This window comes from Python bivittatus, unplaced genomic scaffold (assembly GCF_059951505.1).
Source record: "Python bivittatus isolate LINGU-HERP-01145 unplaced genomic scaffold, Pbiv_v1 ctg000020_np1212, whole genome shotgun sequence".
Classification (NCBI taxonomy): domain Eukaryota; kingdom Metazoa; phylum Chordata; class Lepidosauria; order Squamata; family Pythonidae; genus Python; species Python bivittatus.
This window is the reverse complement of record NW_028277030.1, coordinates 21,141,092-21,160,230: the sequence shown is the minus strand read 5'-3', so window position 1 is coordinate 21,160,230 and position 19,139 is coordinate 21,141,092. Positions and strand designations below refer to the sequence as shown.

The 19,139-nt window shown below is 42.2% G+C and overlaps 1 protein-coding gene and 1 pseudogene across 1 annotated transcript; both read left to right on the top strand.

Annotated features, from left to right (window-relative positions):
* Nucleotides 1–13,944: 13,944 nt before the first annotated feature.
* Nucleotides 13,945–15,817, top strand: LOC103058755 (spliceosome-associated protein CWC27 homolog pseudogene; annotated as a pseudogene).
* A 156-nt stretch (nucleotides 15,818–15,973) lies between these two features.
* Nucleotides 15,974–18,613, top strand: RHOB (ras homolog family member B). Its single transcript, XM_007423745.3, has one exon. It carries the CDS (start codon nucleotides 16,449–16,451, stop codon nucleotides 17,037–17,039), a length of 591 nt encoding a protein of 196 aa, XP_007423807.1. The 5' UTR covers nucleotides 15,974–16,448; the 3' UTR covers nucleotides 17,040–18,613.
* Nucleotides 18,614–19,139: the final 526 nt, after the last annotated feature.

Sequence of the window (19,139 nt, the reverse complement as noted above, 5' to 3'; positions counted from 1 at the left end):
TTACTTTCTAGAGATACATTTTCCTCTTCCATTTGTATCTCAACTACTAGCCAGAATTTAAATATTTAAATTTTGGATCAAACATTAACAGTTGTTAGTTTCTATTTAAGTCCTAAAAAACCATATTCCAGACACTTAAATCTGCCTTGTTTTGTGACATATTGTATATAAGGAAGCCATTCCTGCTTCAATTTGGTTAAACTTCTATGTGGACATATACTGTCAATTTTGCCCTTGCAGCAGATTCTCCAACTTTAGTCTCCCAGTTGGTTATAACAGGCAAGTTATCTCATTTCCAACATTGTGCTAGGTTTAAAGCAAAAACACACTCAACTTGATCTTAAAATGCAGCAATTTATCATGTTTCATTTCCTTTTTAAAATACACATTTCAAGAGTTTAGAGCTATTTAGCCAATAAGAAGTCTATGGAGAATGGAGAGGGTCCCCCCCCCCTTTTGTTTATTAGAAGTATACACCAAGTCTAACAAAATAAAGATGCCGCTAAAGTTCAGGATGTGTGGACTCAGTTTTCTCCTTTAGAAACTGTTTCCAGCTTATCTTTAGCAAATATTGTTGGACAGATGAACAAAGCATGGATAATAGTTAAGGACTGAAGATTAAAGCCTGTGGATTCTTAATTTACTTACAGAATACTCTAAAGCCAAGCACATTTTTCCTTCCACTTTTCCATTGTTTCTCTACCTTTGTGTCTGTTTCTCCCCCAATGATTTTTCATCCACCTTTTTGAAAGAAAGAGCCACATAGGCCAGGGGTTCATATGGAAGGCTACATTTCATAAATTTGATTTTCTGATTCTGATGCTGTCAGATAATCAGGAAGACAAGCTTATATCCTGCACCTATGGATTTCTCCAGGTTGTGATACAAATGTTAAGGTTACAACACCATGCGCACTTATTTGGGAGTAACCTTCCTGATATCCAGTGGGGCTTACTTTTGAGTAACCATACATAGCTTTGTTATGGGGACAATTTCTTATGTGGATCTTCTGTGTTAGTAGCAGTAGGAGGACCAAGGAAGATACGGTTTCACTGAAAGAAATGTTGACCTTTGAATGTGATCATGCAAGGGTAAAATAGTATTGCTCCTGATTTGCTGAGAAGCCAATAAAAGAGGTGGACAAGGGTCTGGGGTGGGGTTTTGTTTTGTCTAATTTTCTTTTAGGACTAGAGAGACTAATTAAGACTAAGAAAGAGTCTTAAGTTTGGGGATAAATAGAGTAAAAGCAAACAACCAAGATGCTGAAACTAATTCTTCAGCACAATTATTAGAATTTCAAGAATATTTTCTTTCTTTCTTTCTTTGCAGTTGGATGCAGCAGTCTTCCCCGAGTTGGGTACCTTCCAGATATGTAAATTTCAGCTCCCCAAATTCCTGGGCCAGCATGATATGCCAAATTCTGGAAACTGAAGTCCACACATCTGGAGGGCACCCAGGTTGGGCAAGGCTGGGATGCACCAATAAATGAGACATGCAATTTAGATCAAACAGTGATTGGAAATTATTGAACCCTTCCCAACATAGTTAATAAAGACTCTTTAGTTGTGCTTTAGCAGAGTTTTCAGATTCTTGGAGTGAAACAGAAATCAAGATCCAAAACTTCCTTTATAGAGGAAGCAAGGGTTGCAACTTCCCAGCTGCAACAGTTATGCAAGTCTGTGGCTAGCTCAGGATTCTGATATATTCAAGTACACTGTCTTAATATGAAGCTTAGCTCTTACACTTATTACCACATTCAAGGAGTTAAACACTAGCATATTACATTAAACCATGTTTTGTTTTAGCCATATTGTACTAATCATATTGTCTTAGCTGTGGTTTGTCAAATAAGCCACAGTGGCTGGGTTCATATTAAGCCCTAAATCATGTCTTATAAACAACCATGACTGAGTTAACAAATCACACTAAACCACAACTAAACAAGGTACCTAGAAGCTTAGCAGTGTGTGTGAATCCAGCCACTGCTTCATCCAGCTGAACATTCCCTGTTGAAACAGACTAAAGTATATTTACTACATGCCTGTGGGTGAGTGGTAGATGAATGAAGGTCATGGTCATGGACAGTACCCAAATGCCAGCTTCGCAAAATACTGTAACACTTAAGATGCAACTCAGGATTGGATCAGATATGCTTTATTACAGCCAAAGGCCAGCGATGCAATCCAGGATAAATCCGTTCTTCTCAGTAGACCGTCACATGTTAACACAAGACACAAATGCTTACAAATAATAGATTGAAATGGAATTCCTTTAGACTACAATTGTGTGGGTGGATTGGGGATCATCTTTGTAAAGATATCCCAAGCAAAATACTCTTGGTTACTCCAAATCTTTATCTCTGATGTGCTTGCTTACCATATGGAGCAAATTGTTCCAAAAACACAATACTCTACCCTGAAAACACCTACAGCCTGAAAAATCACCATCCAGAATTCTTTCATCATACACTCTGAATTATGTGTAGGCAAAGTTGAGATTTTTATTTTAAAAAAAATGTCTCAGAGCCTGACTCTCTCTTATATTTCAAGACATGGCCCAGCTGGAGGGAAGGCAGAGAAGAAAGATCAATATGACCCTTCACAGTCTTATCTGCGTGATGAATACATTCCATGAAAATGAAGCCAAAGGCTTACAAAGCTGTAGAACAAGTTGGAGGCTTGGGGAAAGAATGAAGTCATTGGACTTCACCAGACAAAAGGCCTAACCTCTAGGAAGGAAGATACCTGGGGCTTAACAAAATGGATTGCTTTAGCTAAGAAGAAAATGGATGTCTTTCAAGAAAGAATGTGACAAAGAAGACTTAAACAGATTTTATGGTTGAGGATGGCACGCACATTTGGGGTTAACAAAGGACTTCAGCACTGTTATAATCTTCAGCAGAAAGGCTCTCTGAGTGCTGGGAATACAACATCTGGAATGCCATGAGCTGTTTATCCTGCTCGACCTCCTCTAAAACATGTGTTTCCCTCCCACCAATATCGCACAGAAAGAGAAGTGTTGGCCTGTCATGTCTTTATTTGTCTAGCTTTGGGTCTTAGAGGGAAGCATCCTCTTTAAGGCTTGCTAGGAAACAGGGAGATTGGAAGAGATGTATTTATCTGATTTATATCCTCCCTTTCTTCCCAGAGCTTATGGCAATTTTTTCTCACAATAATAATTCAGTAAGGTAGTTTGGGTTAAGGCAGGGATTCTCAATATTTTTTTGCTCATGGCCCCCTTCTGAGCCTTATTTACCTCTGTGACACCCTCACAGTCGCGGTTAGCCGGAAGAAAAGGTACTTTGCTATCTGTTCTTTTTTATTAACCTAAACTGTATCATATAACTGTCTTTATATTATAAAAACAAAGTATTTGGAGTAGCTAACAAAAGCAATTCATCCTATGCAGACATCATTGTGTAATAGCAAACAAAATTCTTAAAGACCTAAAGTGTCTAGCAGCAGCATAAGGGCCCCTAGAAATATGGCATGGCCCCTGGGGGGTCACATGGCCCATGTTGAGAGCCACTGGGTTAAGAGATGGTGACAGATCCAAAGTCACCCAGTACATTCCCAAGGATGGGGATGGACTTGAACCTAAGTCTCCTTAATCCCAGTTTGGCAATCTAAGTGTGATACATTGAATTAGCTACATGTAAAGTGCAAACAGGGAGGAAGTCTATAGAGACCATTGTTAAACAGAGCCAGGATATTTAGAAAGTTGTTTTTCTGGCATGGGGGCGAAAAAGAGTTTAATACAGCTGTTGCTAAGCAACACCCTTTGCTTTTGCAGTACTGGCATAGGAAGTGTTGCTAACTGGCATGCCACCGTAGGTGTTACTGGATTATCAGTTTGGTATATATAACCCAGGGAAATGATTAAAACATTAGTTCAGTTCCAGCCTAAACATAAAATCAAGGTGAGAATAAAACGTCTGTTAAAAGCCACAATTAGCTGAAGGGTAATTTGTAGGAATGGATATTCTGCTGGTGGGGCCAAAGTCACTGTACCATATCATAGGCCTTTTGCACATCCAAGGAGAGTATCACAATCATATCTTCTGTTGTCCATTCAGCAGAATCTTTACTGGCCTTTAAAATTATAGTTATATAAGCTTTATTAAAGGAACTAGGAAAAACTTTATTTTAAAAAGCATCATTCTAAACCTTCAATAAGATAGAGATAACAATTAGTATACGTCTTATACTACTCAGTGGAGTAGCCATCCAAGCCAGGAGCTTTTCTTGTTTTCATAGGTTTAATAGTACCTAATATTTCCTGAAAAGATAAAGATGCAGTTAAATAAATAGTTCAGTGAGTAATCTTCGGAAGAGCTATATTGTTGTTGTTTTTTTAATCTCATCTTTGATTCAGTATTACTTGTACTGAGTTTAGGTATAAATTCATACCAAATAAAATGCTACTGGATACTAATGCTATAATAAAATCAAGTATTAGAATGAAATAATTGCTGAGTTATTAAATCAGAATCATAATATACGTTGCCTGGGCATTCTTGACAGTAGAAGCAACCTTACTTCATTGATATGCTTTCAGTCAAGCAGCCAGCAATTCATACCAGGTCTTTCTCATTGCTCCCAATATGGATGATTCTGTATTCTGTATCCAGGACATAAATGGAATTAATTTCCAGATTAGCAGATATAACACTTTTATATACTGTATACATTCACAGACTTCAAGAAATAAAAGCAAGCTGCTGTATTATATCTAACATATTTGCCGAACGCCATTTTGAACAAAAAGCTAATCTCAGTAACAGTGAGAACTGTCTGTTGTAAAAATGTGTGTGTGTGTGTGTGTGTGCACGCACATGCACACATCCCTTTGGCAACAAAATACAAGTATGGTTCCACTAACCACTGATAAAGTGTAAGATCCCCAAAATAAACAATATAACTTATCTGAATAATTTCCAAAACATGATCTTTTTTCAAATTCAGTAGCATCTATTCATGACTTTTAGTTAAACATCAAAACGTCCCTTTAGACAAAGACTGAGCTTCAATTTCCCCACCAAACGAATAATGGCGTCATGAACCCAAATGACTTGCTAAGAAAATTTGCATTTTATTTGCCTCCCCTTTCTCCATATGGTGACTAACAAATATTTTACTTATGCTTTCCATTTAAATGTCTAGGCAAAAAGGACCGTTTCCACCCAGGTCAACATTTTGGTTGAGGTTTCTGTAGGGCAGGAATCAGTATTTGATAGCCCTATGAAGGATAAAGCACAGTGGCCAGAAATGTGTGAACCAACCCAGGTGTCTGCGAACTAAGGCTTCCAAATGCAGTCCTTGGATGGGGGGAATTTGCCTGCAGTTCTCTAAAAATAATAGTCACTCAACTAATCAATCTAACAGCTTAAAAAAAAGAATCAGAGAAAAAAAAATAAGTGTTAGCTTCCCAACTAAAAAGGGGAAGGTCTGTGTACCATACATGTGTCCTTGGCTTAGTTACGCAAAACTTGTTCTACAGGAATATTTCATTCGAGCAACTGTCTAAAGATTAGTCATCAGCCAACTTTTTTTTTTTTTAAGCCATGCAACTGGCTAACCTAGAAGTAAACATGAACAGAGTACCCAGATGAATTCAGTCTAGCTAATTGTAAGGAGGGATATCCCACAGGTGTCTGGGCACATCTCTAAGCCTGCTCGTTATGACGAGTTGTAATTGCAAGATCATCTCTTATATCGCAGTGTTGGAAAATGTTTCCATCACAAGTTTCTAAATGCCTCTTTAGATGGCAAAGATGGAGGACAGCACACGGTGTGCCATATTGTACCTGGTGAACCAATCTCAGATACGGACCTGCTGCAGGGTTTATCAAGAAATCACCAGCTTTACGTTACAGCATCTTAATCAGGCCACAGCTGAGCATACTGCGTCCAGTGAAATCAGGGGGGTTAAGCATGCCTTCTCTTTGTGCTGATGAGTAAATAGTATCACTTATTTCATGCCTCTGGAATATAGAACCAAAAGTTCCATTTAGCCCAAGATTAACAACAATGGCTGGCAACATTTCAGATAGTTCCCCCCCTCCCCAGCCTTACCTGGAGACAGGAAGGACTATATCTGAATTTTTCTCCTTGCAAAGCAGATGTTCTGCCACTGAGTAGAGCCCTCATAGAAATACAGGTAATTGGCGAAAATGGAATAGTTTGAAACAAAATTGTAAACATACATCTGGGCTTTGTCTTTATTAGGGTGAGATGTGCAAAATTTCATCAGGCTAAGTTGTTTTAAAAAGCAGGGGATAGGAGGAGAAACAGACAAGTTAAAACATCTGGCCAAATGTTGTGTCTGCAAGCACTGCAGATAGAGACTGCAGGCTGAATGAATTAGTCACAATTTGGTGTTCCAAGTATCAAATGATACTCATTTTCTTGGACAAAGAAGCAGTGAATGGCACATGGGCTGGGTCCCTAAGACAAAACCGCAGTTTTGCCTGCAGTGTGATTGTGTAATACAAGCCAGCTGCTTAGATTCACACAATGGGAGTGACAGCAGATAAATAAAATAAGTAAAAATCTGACTTACTTAGCAAACCATGCTAGAAATAACCATGGTTATTATAGAAATGATCTATGTAAACAGTTCACGTACGCACATTTTTGAAACTGCATCTTAGATTGGTTCTTCCATTGCGAACGTGCGAACGGGTTCCTGGGTAGGCAAAAAGACAGAAGGAAAGGGGAAATTGTTGTATTAGCTCAGCAACACTGAAGTGAAGTTAGCTTCAGGAGAGCTATTGTTTCAGACTCATAAAGGAATTACCTGCTCATTTTCCCCGGACAAAAATCTGCATCCCCACCTCCAAAAGGAGCTCAGCGACGCACCCAACCACTTACATCAGATCATGGAAATGGCCACCAGAGGGCGGTAAAGCCCAACGTAATTCTTCTGCTTTAGTTTGTTTTTGAAGCTCTTTGGTATGTATGTCTTTGGTAAGTCTTGCTTCAGCCAAGATCTACTCGGGCAGACTTTGTCTGGGTTCAGAAATGGAGCAGGAGCTAATACTTGCTACCAGGGAATTACAAGGCTATGCCTTGCATCCTGGGATGTTAAAAAAGAATTCCCTGGAAGAAGGCCGAGGTGAACAGTACAGACATGTTCAAGAAGCCACAGGAGTTGGTCCAGTCTTGAAAGAGAATTACTTAGCCTGTGGTATTAAGTAATTATTAAATAACAGCCTTGCTGTATTATGTAAAGGAGGAGAAGGAGTGGATTCCTGTAAAACAAGCCAACAATAGATTTTCTCTGAAAATGAAACACGGTTGCGCTTGCCGTAATAATCTCTGGCAATAAAGCATGCAAATATCCTGCAGATGGATTGGCAGATTTCTTGAGCAATAAAGCATATTTATGGGTATGTTCATCAAGTTTTAACACCAGCCTTCCCCAGATGTTCCTTTATTTGCACCATAATACATCAGCATTAAGCAGGTCTCGTTTTTCCTACTGTGACATGAAAGATATCGTTTGCTGCATGTTCTGGGTGTGTGTGTGTGTGTGTGTGTGTGTGTGAAGCTTAGTATAATGTGCAAGTCTGGGTCAACCTGTGTTGAAATTAAGGCACCTTAAACACAACATTTGCCCATAGATAATAGCAGATTCATTTACTTCAGCCTTGGTGCAACATATCACCTGAACCCAGATTGGAGAGGGGGCGTATTCACTCCCTATTTTGTCCTCCAAATAATAGACATGGGAGAAGGGAGTGGCACACGTTAGGGCTGTTTCAGCATTTCTGCTTTTCCCAGCTCTATTTTCTTTCCATGCAAGTCTGAAGTGCGTACATGTGAATGGTGGCAGCAACATGCTAAGGAAAGATTCAGGCTTTCCCTGTCGTAGGCATGGAGGCCGTGGTTCCAGGTAGGACATTAACAAAGAAAAGGAAAACATTAAAGAAGGACTTGCTGGCCAGCCACCATAGAGATGGTTAATATATGAATTAGGGCTTTTGACTGAAGCAGTTGTCACGTGGCTATGATCCTTTCTTAGCGCCACCCCAAAGTTGCTCTAAGGCAACCCCGATGTTCCTTTTTGGTCATAAGGATTCTGGCTTCATCTTCTATCCAGACCATGATCAGAAGCCTTACAGCTCACACTTTTTGTTCCAGAATAAAAGTTAATTACCCCCTTTGTCTGACATCCCCCCTTCATCACAGCTTCAAATCTATAATGCTTCACCAATCATTATTGACAAGGTCAAGTTATTTGTTGCACTGTGTCCTGGGCACGCTGAGTTGGTTTAGGCAAGCTCCTCTTCTCCAGTTACAGGCCAACCTCTATCACCACCATGTATCTCCTAACCCTGTCACTCCAAAAAAGAGATATTCTTGATATAATTTGGAAATGCCCTATCACAGAAAAAAAAAAAAACTTGCCAAGCACACCTAGTCAGGTGCTGTCTTACTCACTTGCCTTCTTCTCCTTCTCGTATTCTCTATTGCTCTATCACTCACTCCATCTCTTGCTTTTGCTTGTCTGTCTCCCTCATGCTTGCTTGCTCGCTCATCTTTACCCCTCACTTGTACCTCCCTCACTTCGTCTTTGTCTAACTCTCATGTTCTTTCTCAAGCCCTTGCTCAATCACTACATCTCCAAACAGCTGTCTCCATCTCAGCCAATGCTGCTCTGCTATGCCAGCTGCCCGTCAAATCGGGCATTTCTGACCCATGTAGATAAGGACCACACGTACAGTACTGCCTGACCAGCGCTTTGCACCTGATCTCCAGTGACTGATCCCTCCTGCTGCCCAAGCCAAGATGGCCCTTGTAACAGTGAGTTTCCAGGCTGAAGGTTTCAGCAGGTTAGGTCAGCCACCAGCTGTAAGCTTTTCCCTTATCAGTGATAAGATCTGCCTCCTTGCCAGTTCACAGGAAGGCTGTTGCAAAGAAAGCAAAAAAGCCTCCACCTAATGTAATAAGAGATTATTTATCTGATTTATATCCCACCTTTCAGGACAGGTATACATGATACTCCCTCCTCCTTTTTTGCCACAATAAGTATCCTATTAGTTAATTTGGGTTGAGAGAGAGTGACTGGTCCAAAGTCACCCAGTGAGCTTCTATAGCTGAGGGTGAACTAGAACCTGAGTCTCCCTATTCCTAGTTCAACACCTTAACCAATAAACCACATTTAAATTTGTTCTGAATGGGAAACAGTTCAGTTACTGAAATTCTTGTAATCTCATCCCTTTCATCTCAATAAATCTTGCTAAAGAAGAGTCTTTGAGAATCTTGCTTGGAAAGAACTGCTTCTAGTTTAAGGGAACTTCAAAGTGTCTGATAATCATGGAGACAAGTCACCAGCAGTAAGAGGAGGAGGAGGAGGGATGATGATGATGATGCATATAGCAGCCAATAGGAACTGGGGAGTTCCCAGCCCCTGTAGCATCTTCACTAGTTGCTGCTAACACACATATAACACACATATAACAAGGCATGCTGGAGAAGATAAGAAACTCCATTTTAGAATCAGATCACTCATGAAGTTAGTCAGCCTTAAAGAATGTTTAGTACTGTAAGGCATCTTCAGGGTGCAGTTAGGGAGATCTATGAATAAGCCCTACACAAGGGTTAAGGAGCAGGAACAGAAAAGTTATGTAAGGAGGGAATAAGAAGACCAAACAAGAAAGACATTTTATAAGATAACCCTCTTTTCATTGGCTTATTGTGCTTCCTTTTTATTTGATGTTTTATTACTTGTTTATTAAATTTTATATCAGGGTTTAGTAACACATGATCTTCTAAACATTGTAGAACTACAATTCTCAGCAGCTTTCGCACCTGTCCACACTGGTTAGAGCTGCTGATTGGTGATTCAGCAACAACTGGCAGACATTCATTATTTTATTTCTTTGTTTGTTTATAAATTAGATTTTTTTAGGTTGCCCAACTCATCACAGATTCTACACAATACAATAAAAAAGAAGCTAAAAAAATAAAGATAAATTTGAACATCACCAGGAGAACAAACATACAAGATCAGGCAGAGTTGGTGCACTTCAGATATCCTCCGTCAAACAATGCCATCTGTCAGGACCCAGGAAGTATGTCTTATTTGTTGTTGGGCCTGCCCTCTGGAATTATACCCCCCCCCCCAAGGGATCTCTGTGGATCTCACCCTGCTGATGTTCTGGAATCTTTAAAAACGTGGCTGTTCTCCCAGGCCTTGGATAGAGTAGTAGTGTAGCCCATTGGTTGTGTCTTGTGGTATATGGAGTGTGGTTTGTCCAAAGGTACATGACTTTTTTTTCTCCTTATTGTTTTCTGTCTTTTTAAATGTAAACCACCCAGAGTCATTTAGGGTTGGGCAGCCTCTAAGTCTGATAAATAAATAAATGGAAGGTCTATGCCTGAGCAGCAATGGGGCTCAGGCCAGTAATGCAGCTGCCCCTTGATTCAACCTCACTTTTGCTGCACAGCCTCCTCACCATTGCACCTGTGACTGTCCTTCTCTGCCAGAGGATTGGCATGCTCTGACCATCATTTTCTCAACCACCATAACCCCTCCCGGTTCATCCGTGCTCTTCAAAATTGCAAACCTCTAAATAGACCTTCTCCACACCAGTGTTGACAAGAACACTCTGAACTAGAGTAGGGCCCTTATACAAGGTTCCATTTCCCTGGAAGCAGAATGCCACTGTCCTTTCATTAATGGAGAGGGCATAGAGAATGCTTTGAAGGAGAGTAGGAAGATCTGTTTACCAAGGCAACAATCAAAACTAGTGTAGCCTAAGTCCATTCCAAGAAACTAATTTGAGAAAATGCCTCAGATGGCCCCCTCCCTAATTCACACAAAGATGAAGTGAGGTAGGAAGGAAGCACATTCAGACTTGCAGGATTCTGTTATTATAGCTGTTCCAATAAAAGTAGTTTTAGACCAATATGGCATTGGGTTCTAAGTCTGGTCTACCTTACAGAGGGAGAGTTAACATCTTCCTACAGCGAGTGCCCCTGTTCTGATCTTGCATCAGTCCCAGCCAGAGCTGCCCACCAGGATTCACTCCAAAACCAAAACCACCACAACCATCAGCCCAGCCGCACTCTTCCAGTCCGTTGACCAAAAAACCATTCAACCAATTCCCTCTCATAAGCACATCACCAAAAATCATTCTCTCTGAATGCCATCTTAGTTACATTGTTTTATTCTAAGTGATCTTGAATAGGCTTTTGACTATGAAGGTGGAATATAAATGTTAATACTTATACACACATATGTGTCAATGGAATGAGGAGAAAACTTAACATAGAGCTTAGGAACAGAAAGAACTGTAACTAGTGGTGGAAAAAACAGTGGGTAGGTAGAGAATCTGGTAAAACTAATATATCAAGACAAGGCAAACTTTATTTCATTAGCACAATTTAAAAAGATGATTTGCGGTCTCCATGTGTGATCACAAGCAAGGCTGAATGAATATCATACCTAACGACAATGATATTAATTCAGTCGTATTAATAAGCTATTTATATATCATCCTGAAGCACTTTAATTTTAAGTAAGAGCTACTGCCATTGAATTTCTCTCTCTTTTTTTTTAAAATTGAATTAACTTGAGGTGACCAGTTGGTCAGAAGGTGATGATCTTGAACAGGGCAGCAAAGATTTTTCCTCCAATGCAACCACAATCTGCTATCTTGGAAGCGGGGGGGGGGGGGGAGATTTTGATGTTTAATGGGGGATAAGCTACATGGTACATGTGAACAGCTATCACTGCCCCTATGAAATGCCCCTCTAATGCCAATTATTTAAAAACAAATGATTTTTTTTTAATGGATGACTGCAATACTGGTCCTCAGCCATTGCCAACCATTCCCCTGGGCCCCTTGGGGGACTCTCCACGAACTCTTCGACATTCATAAGTAGCAAAGATGATGGAGGGCTAAAATCCATCTTGTTTCTTTAAAGCAGTCCTGGGTGCTGGGGAAAAACAAAACAAAAAAAACAAAACAGAAGGAAAGAACAGCTGGGAGTGGGATGAAGAAATGGGGTAACTGGGATTGAGTTGGAAATAGTCCATCTCTGGAGAAGAAGAAGCAGGGTGGGGGAGAAGGCAGAAAGTAATGAAAGATTAAGGAGAACTATGGGGAAGAAGTCAGAGTGGGCTGGTGTGTGTGTGTGGGGGGGGGGATCAAGAGGGAGTGTTCCTGGAAGAGAAATTAATTACTGGGAAGAATACAAAATTTTCCTCTCATCTGGTTCAAATACTTTCCACTAGTCCTTCAACCAGTGGAAAAGTATGCTGACATAAATGGTGCAATCCCCACTGCCAACTCCTATTCAACCAGAGTAATGAGACCAAAAAATGCTGCTATCCTTACTTACTTATTGAGGGTCACCTTTAGGAAAGAGATTAGTAGATTCCCCCAGCTTCATTTCTGTTTTCACTAAGCTTCATCTGCCAGTGGGGGCAGGGAGGCAGGGGGAACCAATCACTCTCCCTAATATGGCTGGAGTGGGGTAGGGCAATGTTTAGACAGTTGCTTAGAGCAGTGGCTTTAACCACCTGTCCAGTGGCCCAATCTAGCGACATAAGAGGGAACACTCCCAATGCTTGCACTCAGCACATCCCCTCTTCCATGCCTATTATTAGTAAGTTGGGCAAAAATTAGTCTGATAACAGGGACAAAGGGGGCATACCTTCAGTGAGACGGGCGGTGAGAAATTTGAAATATAAATAAATACAAATAAATAGAGTGAAGCAGGAGGGAGTGGTCTATATGTAGAGAGAAAGGAAGATGACCTTGATGGACATATGCAAGATCCATTGCCAGGGTGATGAGAGGTAAAACATATTTTAACAGACAACAGACAGATAATACTTGGAAGTGACTCAGCCAGACACCTCCCTAATTTGCTAAACTAGGAGGAGGAGGAGGAGGAGGAGGAGCAACATAATCAGACTTGTGATATGAGCCCCATTAGGTACACCAGACCAAGAAATCAACTCCACAGGAAGGCTGAAACTACTTTTACTGAGATTGGCTGTAATCACAGAATCAGGGGTAAGTTGAAGCTGTTTATGTCCTCTAAATAAAATCGCTGAGGCCTCACCATTGGCATCTAGCAGGTTATACAGAACCCCTGTGAGTCTTGTAAACTCAAATGCTAACCAATCCTTTGCCAACGCATTATTCTGTGACTGTCATTGGTTAAATGACAATAAATACATTTGAGTATTCTGCTAATCTTTAGGGGTATGTATGTCTCACAGGGATTGTTACAATGAGCTTCTGCATTCTGCACTTCAAAATCCACCTTACATGATTCTGCACAGCACTCAGTACTGCTAGTATGTTGACTTACTAGGGTGACAGTTCTCTGGAATTTTCTTTTTTAGTGAACATTCTGGTACCATAATGTGTTGAAGAAAAGCAAAAACTCTCTTGAAATTCTGTTTTAAAACTGTACTGGGAATTTGTTATTTCAAATGATTTCTAACTTATTCCCAAGGAACTGAGTTTCATTATGTCTTCTCTGTAATCTAATCTAATCTAATCTCTCCTATGGTGTGATGATGATCTGCGCCATCAAGTGTTGTTGACTCTTAACAACCACATAGATTTTCTCCATGATCTCAAGGGGTAGGGTATTATTATTATTATTATTATTATTATTATTATTATTATTATTATTATTATTCTTTCCTCGTACATGCAGAATGAGAAAATAAAATACTCCAAGAATGTTCAATGTTGAAAAGGATGGTGCTATATCTGGAGAAGAAGGTGGGGGATGTCAGCATAAACAGCCCTGACCTTGTACTACAAAAGATGACTTCAGCTTGAGGAGGGCTTGGGCTATAACAAATTAAGAGGATTGCGGGGGATGATCACTGACAAAGTTTTTCATCCACTGGGTAGTTGTTAAGGGTGGGATACTCGTGCAGGGCAGTGGCTGTGTGGAAGCGTTCACCATGAGCAATATTTACATCCAGGAACTGCCAAGGTTTTATTGAAAGCAACAGCTGGAGATATTGATATTGAATTATGGTCAGAAAAAGCTCCCAAAGCAGGTCAGAATTCTGTTCAGCTTTGTATGGAAGACTATTATGACAACATCATATTTTATAGGATTGCACCTGAATTTATAGTACAAGGTGGTGATCCAACTGGTACTGTCTCAGGAGGAGAATCTATCTGTGGAGCCTCTTTCAAGGATGAATTCCATTCACAATTGCATTTTAACTGATGAGGACTAATTGCCATGGCAAATTCCAGGCCTCACAATAACAGCAGCCAGTTCTTCTTTACTTTGGGTCATGCGGACAAACTTAACAACAAACACACTATCTTTGGAAAAATCACTGGAGATACTATATATAATATGTTGTGACTTTCAGAAGTTGAAATTGGCATGGATGAAAAAGCAACCAATCCATATAAAATAACAAGTACAGAGGTTTTATTTAATCCTTTGATGAAATAATTCCAAGGACCAGCAAAAAGTGAGGAATGAGAAACTAGTGGAAGAAGTCGAGAAGGCAAAATCAAAGGGCACAAAATTTTTTAGCCTGCTTTCATTTGGAGATGAAGCTGAAGAGGAAGGAGTAGAAGTCAACAGAGTTAGTCAGAGCATGAAAGGAAAAAGCAAAAGCAGTCATGATTTACTTAAAGATGATCCACATCTGAGTTCCCTTCCTGCCATTGAAAGTGAAAAAGCAAATGAAAGTGATAATTCAGATGAGGAAGAAGAGGATGGATATTGTGATGAAGATGATGGTCTTGATAATGAAGAAAAATATCAAATGAAAAAACGAATTAATGCAAAAATTAAAGAAAAGTACTGATGTACCTGTTAAAAAAGTAACTGAAGGAGAACAAACGCAGAAGAGGAGTAGCCATAGTGATATGGATTACGGACAGCGACGTAAATCGTCAACACAATCTCCTGGTAAAGCATCAAGTAAACCTGTACCTGATTTGGATATGAGACTCAAGAATATTGAGGGTTGGTTGACAACAATATCAGCAGTTCAACAAGAAATATTGACAGCCACAAGGAATATACAAGCTGCGAGCCTGAGAATGGTTATTCACCATAGAAGGCATGACAGTAATGAATGGAATGGATATATGTGGAAATAAAACCCTTGCAATTACAGTTCTGGTAATCATAAAGTATTTTACATACAATTGTTTTTTTAAAAAATAATGGTTGTACATTGCCCAGAGTCGCTTTGTGTGAGATGGGCGGATATATAAATCTGACAAATAAATAAAAATTTAGATCATAATCTAAACCATTTATGCCAGACTACTTTCATCACTTCCTTTTAAACTAAACTGGATGGTTGACTCGAACTGAACCCAGTGGGCTTAGCAACAAGTGACCAACTACACTTAAAAACAAAACAATGTGGAGAATTGTTTAATTTAAGCTCTAAAATCAAAATACCACACAGAAAAATCTGCAGGGCCTCTGTTAAGCCATCTTTTGTGGTTCTTTCTTGACGACCAAGCGGAGCTAGCGTGTATCGTTTATACAAACTAGTGCAGAGGGGGGAGACGAGAGTGAGATGGGAAGGCTACAGAGAGGATAAACATTTTTGCCTTGGACGAAACTTTTTTTTTAAAACCTCTCCAGATTGGAACAGGGAATTTGGGATAAACTGAAATCGCATCCACCGGGAGGAGGAAGGGGGGCGGACAAAGACGTAAAACCGAGTATCTTCCCCTCTTTCCGATTCGGATTCCCTCAAAAATCTCAGCAGCTCGCGAAATAGCAGAAAGACCCCTCCCTCTTTCATGATCGGCCGTCAGTCACTTCCTGCTTTCCCCCTCCCCAGCGCCTGCAATCCTCTCCACCAATCATCAGCTTCCTCCAAAAGAATGACCTCACCCTCTTCCTTTCCATTGGCCAGCTATATTAAGAAAGTCGCCGGCCCCTTTAAATACCAGCGTCCGACTGTCGCGGTGCTATGGCATAAAGTACGGAGGACCTGCCTGGCTGGAGGAGTCGCTTGCTTAAGGGCGCGCTCGATTTGCAGCGCTCTTTGAGAAAAGGAAGAGGTGGGCAGCCGGGCAAAACTTGCAGAAACGCTGCCTCCAATTTCTTGCCCTTGCGCTTTGGGTTTCTTCCATCTTGCCTCCGCGTCCCCTCGGAGGGACTCTGGGGCGGAAGAAGGCAGCCAGCAGCGGAGACCCTTTCTCCGTGCAAACGGGCAGAGGGCCGCGGAGGAGCCCGCAAAGAACAGAACTGCGGCCGGAGCGAAGTGGGCGGCTCCCCGCGTCCTAAGCCGTGCGGAAAAGCCGTCGCTCCCCCCGGCGCCCGGAGAAGAGAGCGCCGCCCGCTCCTCTCGCCACGCTGCCCTGTAGAAAGCGCGGGGAGGCAGGAGTAGCGGCGGCCAGTCGCGGGGAAGAGGGCGCCTCGGTCTCCCTGCTGGAGCAGCAGAACAGGGCGGGGTTGGTGACCCTGGCCATGGCGGCGATCCGCAAGAAGCTGGTGGTGGTCGGAGACGGGGCGTGCGGGAAGACGTGCCTGCTGATCGTCTTCAGCAAGGACGAGTTCCCGGAGGTCTACGTGCCCACCGTGTTCGAGAATTATGTGGCTGACATCGAGGTGGACGGCAAGCAGGTGGAGCTGGCGCTCTGGGACACGGCCGGCCAGGAAGACTACGACCGCTTGCGCCCCCTCTCCTACCCAGACACTGACGTGATCCTCATGTGCTTCTCGGTGGACAGCCCCGACTCCCTGGAGAACATCCCGGAGAAATGGGTGCCCGAGGTGAAGCACTTCTGCCCCAACGTGCCCATCATCCTGGTGGCCAACAAGAAAGACTTACGCAACGACGAGCACGTTCGCAACGAGCTGGCGCGCATGAAGCAGGAGCCCGTCCGCACCGAGGACGGCCGGGCCATGGCCATTCGCATCCAAGCCTACGATTACCTCGAGTGCTCCGCCAAGACTAAGGAAGGCGTGCGGGAGGTTTTTGAGACGGCCACGAGGGCAGCTTTGCAGAAGCGCTACGGCACCCAGAACGGTTGCATCAATTGCTGCAAGGTGCTATAATACGATGGACGGCGGGGGAGGGGGCGGGCGACAGGTGTGAAGGGACTGAGCTGGCGCCTGAAGCCCGGCGGAGGAGCGCCGCACGCAGAACAAACCGGGGAGGGGTCGGACCGCGCTCTTCGGGGGTGGGGGGGGAGCAAGCGCGCGCGCGCCGCCCGCTTGAAGGTGGGAAGCGCTGATTTTCCGCGAAGGGGCCGCCGCCTGCTGCAGCTCCTCTTCAGCCTCGCTCGCGTTTCCAAAGGACAGTCAAGGGACTTCCACGGACCGAATGCGCCCCTCTTGTTCCTAGCTGGAGAGGACTGCCTGTTGGCGCACCGAGGCACCCGCGCCGAGATCTCCTGTGGAACTGCAGGGGATCGGAGGACTGTAACTCTGCTCCTGCCTTGCTCTTCCCTTGGAAGGAGGCCGATGGACAGATCTGTGTAGCTTCCTCCTCCTCCTCCTCCTCCTCCTCCTCGGGGTCCCCCTGCGGTGAATTAGTGTTTTCCTTCAGGCTGGGAAGGGGGTCGTGCATTGAGAATCACTGAGGGGGAGGGAGGGGTATCTGTGGGGTGTACATAGCAAATTACTTGGATTGGGGTAAGGAAATGATGGGGCTTGTTTTAACACTGGACGGGGCCCTTGCTCTCTCTGGGACTGATTCCAGTTTGGGGGTTGAGGGGACTGGGCTTCCTTCTTCCTAGTCCCTCCACAATGAAAAGATTTTCCTTCTTGAGATAGCTCTTCTCAGAAGAAGGGTGTAATGTGTTCCCTTGGGTTGCTGGGGGTGATGAGAATTCCCAATCTTTCCTGAGTCTGGTGCCTGCTGTCTTTGATATGTTTTGGATTCCCCCCCCCCCCACGCCCCCTTTATCTTGCCCAACTGCTCCAGTCCGATTTCTGTTGCAAAAGAACCTACTTTGCACAACAAGGGTGTTTATTTGGACACCTTAATGCACTTGTGATGTGCAGTGTGACACTGTACCATTACAAAAACCCTTGCATCAGAACCTCATTTTGAGCACAGTCCAGCTAAGCACTTTCCAGGGAAACACTTTTTAAAACCCCCCTCCCCATTGATGCTGAGCCTTTGAAGAACTTTCACCAGATAGCCATCAATGGGACTTTGAAATGCTTCTTATTGGCTGGGTTGTGGCCCTTTGTTTCTGTATAACTGATGACTTACGTAAAGCCACTGTAATACCTTTTTGGGTTGTTGTTGTTGTTGCATCAAGAAATGAGTGGAAACACTGTCTTTTTAAAAAGAAATGTGACATTTTTGTCATTTTTATTTTACTTTTTCAGCACTAAGTGCCATCTCTGGCCTCATTTAAAACAGTAGTACACTTATTTTCACCAGTCAACATCCAGGGGTGTGTGAGAATAACCTGTGCTTCTCTGTTTCAGAGAGTTGATTGATTTAATTCCCTTCCCCACTGACAATTTTTAACAGTGGTACTAAGGATTTTATTTAAAACAATTACACAAAACACTATATGGATCTGGTTAAACAAAAAAGACATGTGAAGTTTACTTAAAATCAAGCTGTATATGCAGGATTTTTTGGTAAAGCATTAAACAGTTCTATGACTACATTCGTGAGATACTCTCTTTGCTTCTTTTTTGTGACTGATTGAATGAATGAATGTATGTCTGTTGGTCCTGAAAGAAATGTAAGCATTTCCCCTTGAACTGCAGCTGTTGGGTACATTAGGGTTTTAAACATCCTGAATCTTAACAGGAGTACTGGCCTAACTAAGCAGATTTATTTCACTCAGAGAGGCCTATAGTACTGTAATAGGACTCCCTTAGAAGTGGGAGGGGCATACTTTTAGTGGCATACTCGATTAAAATCATGTGCCAATTTTCCATCTTGTTTTTTTAATTATATTGATTAAATGGATTTCAGCACCCTAAGCGCGTGCAGGACTACAGCTCTAGATTTAGTAAGCTTATGAGTAACTTGCACTAAAGAGATATTTTGACAACACAGGAGGTAAGGGATTGCTGCTTAAACAGAAGTCTTTGAGAATGGTTCCTAGCTTTTTAGTAAACAGCCGTGCAGTATTTAAAAAAGCTTTTGTCCTGCTACAGTGAGGTCACTGCCCCTTGCCCTGTTTC